We start from the raw sequence: 4,333 nt of genomic DNA on the forward strand, positions 1-4,333 counted from the left end.
GGGGGGGGGGGTTGGGAGGGGGAGAAGGGGAGGAGGAGAATAGACTGGTCCCCATATTTATGGGCTAAAGAGTTAATATATTAAGCTCTATGCATATGCAACAGTAATTTGAAATATTTCCCTGGATTACGAAATTTCACTAACTTTTATATATGACTATCAGAAAAGTGGTTTGCTTCAGCTTCTGGTTCAGTTCAATGCTGACAGTATTTTAATTTTTTTTAATATATTTAGTACTTTAGTTGCCAAGATACTAAGTGAATGGGGTCTGTATCTCCAGTTAAAAAATGGTCATATTTCTTGTTTCATCTCTACATGAACATTTATTACTTAGTGTTTATCACTGCACAACATTTCTTATTATGACCTTAATAAAAGGCCCATCAGTAAACGTCCTTGGCAAGAAGTTAGTGCACCTCTAGAATAAGGTCTGTTCATTCTTCATATAAACTACAGGAAACTATGCAATGTATCGAGAGAATTTTTATTGAAGCTTTTGGTGCTACTCCTAAACTTCTGTAAAGCAGACTGTTTCTCACAAAATAACTGACATATTGGAAATAAAGCTGCTTCTCTTAGGATGATGAGATTCTTTGCAGAATAAGGAAAGTTGTTGATCAGCACAATACTTTTTTTTCCCCTCTCTCCTTGGCTTAACCTTCGATGTGGTCTAGGTTTTAGAGACTGTGATTGATGGTTTTATTTATCCTGTTTATTCCTGAATTAAAAAGTAAGCTCTGTTGTTTCATAAGTCATTTTCTGCTCTTATTAAGGGTTTCTTATTGTCTTTGCCACCCTCCCTGGATCTCAGAAGACAAAGCCCATCACCTTGGAATTTGTTTTTTAATTTTTTTTTTGTGCTTATTTATTGTTATAAAAACTGGCTAGTAATTGCAAGTCCCTGAAGAGGAGCATAAGATTTCAGTTTTACAATTACTTTACTTTTGGATTAAGTTCATTATTCATTCTTGTTTCAGTGTCTCTCATAGGAAGGGGTGAGCATGAGCACAGCTTTCAGAATTTCTGTGAATCTGACATCCTGTCAGTGATTGTGCTGCACTCTTTGACCTATTCAACAGGACTGGGACGTCTATTTCTATCATTATCATAAAGCCTCATTAATTAAGGCTGGTGGAGTGGCAAGCCAAGCAAATTACTAAATGTTGTCAAGCTTAAAGAAGAAAATATAAGATGCTGCTGTAGTAAAGGCGGTCACAAACACGCTGATAACTCAGTGTCCCACAACAATTAGAAATGAATAATTTTAATGACAAATATTACTAGACAAATAAATGTACAAATCTACTGTCACCCTTTTCTTATGGCTCACAGAGGTGAAACTCCAAGGTCCTGCTCTTGATAGATGTATTTATATAATAAACCTCTGAAATTATGTTCAATGACATTGACTACAAGCAAATAAATTGGATGATTATTCTTTTCTAGCTGTACAAAATGAGCGGGACAGGATAAGTACGAGAAGAAGCACATTTGATGGCCGCAACAGTCCCTCTATTAACACGTTGTCACAGGCTGAGGTGCTTTCCCGTCAGGTACGGCAATCCACAACAAAGTTTTTGAATATAGCTTCTTGATTTATTCCATAATTATTTCTCATAGTTAAATATTTTCTTTATTGTGCAAAATATAGTGACAGAGGCTATCCAGGTATCCTGTTAGCTTCTCCTTCCTAATGTAAGAATGTAAATGTTGCATATTTATATTTTCATATAGCAAAGTCAATGAGATGGTCACTTGAGAAAATCTACTTGCATTTTGTACATTATGTCCTAAACCTCTCTTTAGTAACATTTTATGATCCTTGACCTTCAAATTAAATACTGTTTTAAACATCTGGTGACATCAATCTATTCCTTGAGACTACATTTTCAATGAAACAGATATCCAGTATAATTACATTTCAGTGGGATTTGGGCAACCAATTCCCTTGGATTCCTTTGGCAACTCTACCTTTAATTATTTGGATTTTATAAATGGGGAAATTGTCATCTCACACAGTGTTTATGAACACTCTTTAATCTGAACCAAAATCCCTCCCCACCTTTTATTCTAATCAATTGTTGAGTAGAATGGTATCCAGTACTTTCCTGGAACTCCAATAAATCACAGCCATTGATTCCACATTTTCTTACTGCTTAGCAATTTGCTCAGAATTTAACTGCCATCATCTCTATTTTATAATTTCATCCTGACTGATTTATACTAAGCTATATGTCCACAGATATTTTGTAATCTTGTCCCTTACCAGCATCTTCCCTAAGAAAGACTGCTGTCTCTGAGAGACTTCCATAACCATAATGCTCCTTCGATTCATCTTTGTTCCTCACCTGAATTAGAGACTGAAATTACCAATTCAGAACTAGGCCAGTACTAATGAGCCAGTTGTAGAAGCCAGAAAAAAGCTCTCCAAAGCTTCTTGCATTCTCCTTTTAAATTCTAGAATGGTCGGATATTAAGGATGTTTTATCTAAGCCTTGTACTTTTTCTGTTTGTAATTGACAGTAACAAGTCAGTAAACACAGTCTTGTGCTCAGAAACAATATGATAATGGGCGTATTAAAAATGAGTAGAATAAGCAAGCAAGATGCATATTCAAGGGAAAATCACCACCTATTCTTTGTTGATTATCTGAACAACAGATAAGCCTGAACTGACTATGTAGTTTTTCCTAGTTTGAGGAAATATTCTCATCTTGGTCTAAGCCACACAATGCTGCTGCTTTTATTTCCATAATGTCCTAAACAAAGGCCCAAACACAAATAAATCTGCACTCTAGAAAATTTGGATCCATACTTTGGAGCTTCTGTTCATCTCTGTGACAGACTTATAGTGATAACATAATTAATGACTAACTTTATCTTTGAGCTCGGCCTTTTGGGTGCCATTCCAGACATCTTGATAGTTGAAAATGTTTGGATATTCAAGACTGATTCAGAAAGTTCCCTGGCCCATGCAGGAGGTCAGACTGAGCCAAGAGGTTATGCAGACAGTCAGATTAGATGATCATGATGGTCCCTTTTGACATTTAAATCCATGGCTATCTTCACTTTCCTAACATTGCTTTGAATTTATTGATAGTACACTTCTGTATATTTTTATCCACCCAATAATTGCTAATGGGCATGAACAGTTTTAAGAGTGGTTTCTTAGCTTCATGCTAAATATCCCACTGATATCATTTTCTTTCACCAACAGGTATTTCCCATCACAAATTATACCATCCAAAGATTAAATATTAATATCAAGCAACAAGAATAAAATATTTCAATAACATCCAGATGCCCTTAGATGGATCAGCCCCCACTGTTTCAAGCATATATGATAATACAGTCCCTGCTCCACAGAGCTAAAATGACGAGTAACACTCCCAAAATACTAAATATTGTTCTCTGATCTTCAGTTAAACACATTAATATATCATTATATTGGTATTGTGGGTCTCCTGGAAGAGGGCAATGAAGAGATTGAAGGGAAGGAAAAACAATGAAGAAACCACAGAGATAGTTTCTTCATTGTTATTTCTTTCTTTTATATATAAATTAAAAGATTTCTCCCTGAAATTCCTGTCTACATAGAGTTCAAAAGAGCTTGCTCTTTATTGCTTCAGTTCGACAAAAACACTTCCGCCTCAGGTGTGAAGGGTTAATGCTACATAATTGGGGAAGAACTGGCCATGGTCTGTTAGGAGTGTGGCTAAGAATTATCAGCCTTTAAGGATACAGTGCAAAAAGATAATACTCATCCACTCAGCATGACTTACCACCTCTTCTTTGTGGTACCCAAAAAGTTAGGGAGGTTGGGACAGTAGGCAGGGGTCAATAGGAAGGCTAGGGCAGCACAGCTATGGGGAGAGGTTTAATCTATGAAAATTCAGTGATTCATCTATTTTAAATCTAGAACATGTTTTATCATCCAGACTGGGTACAGACATTACACACAAACTAGTATAAGTTATCAGAAACCAATCTAAACAGTGGGGGGAGGAGGGGAGGGAAGGAATGTGGAGGGGTTCACCCCATCCGCTCCAACTGTGCTAGCTTAGGGGGGCAGGGCAGGGCAGGGCAGAGGCCTAACCCCTCCCCCGTTCCCTCCTCCATCACTGGCAGCTGGCAAGGGGTGGGGATGTGGAGAGAAGCCACGCTGACCAGGTGGACCAGGCAGTGAGCAAAGGAGGAAACCTGGCCACGTGGATGTGGCCCTCCCAGACCCAGCCAAGGCAGCTGGGATAGCAGCACAGTGGGGGCCTCTGATTTCCCCCACTTCCCCATTCTGCTGCTGGCAGGGGAGGGTAGGTCTGGGGAGAGATTCTGTG

General features: G+C 38.1%; 1 protein-coding gene across 2 annotated transcripts in view; it reads left to right on the plus strand.

Moving 5' to 3' along the window:
* The window catches only part of HNF4G (hepatocyte nuclear factor 4 gamma), an 81,738-nt gene that overhangs the window by 58,663 nt on the left and 18,742 nt on the right, over positions 1-4,333 (plus strand). For both annotated transcript variants that reach the window (XM_019527822.1, XM_019527821.1), the window contains exon 4: positions 1,447-1,553. In XM_019527822.1, the coding sequence (XP_019383367.1) occupies positions 1,447-1,553 (107 nt within the window). The remainder of the gene's footprint in view (positions 1-1,446; positions 1,554-4,333) is intronic.

Source organism: Gavialis gangeticus, unplaced genomic scaffold, assembly GCF_001723915.1.
Source record: "Gavialis gangeticus isolate Ggan-Ray unplaced genomic scaffold, GavGan_comp1, whole genome shotgun sequence".
Lineage (NCBI taxonomy): Eukaryota > Metazoa > Chordata > Crocodylia > Gavialidae > Gavialis > Gavialis gangeticus.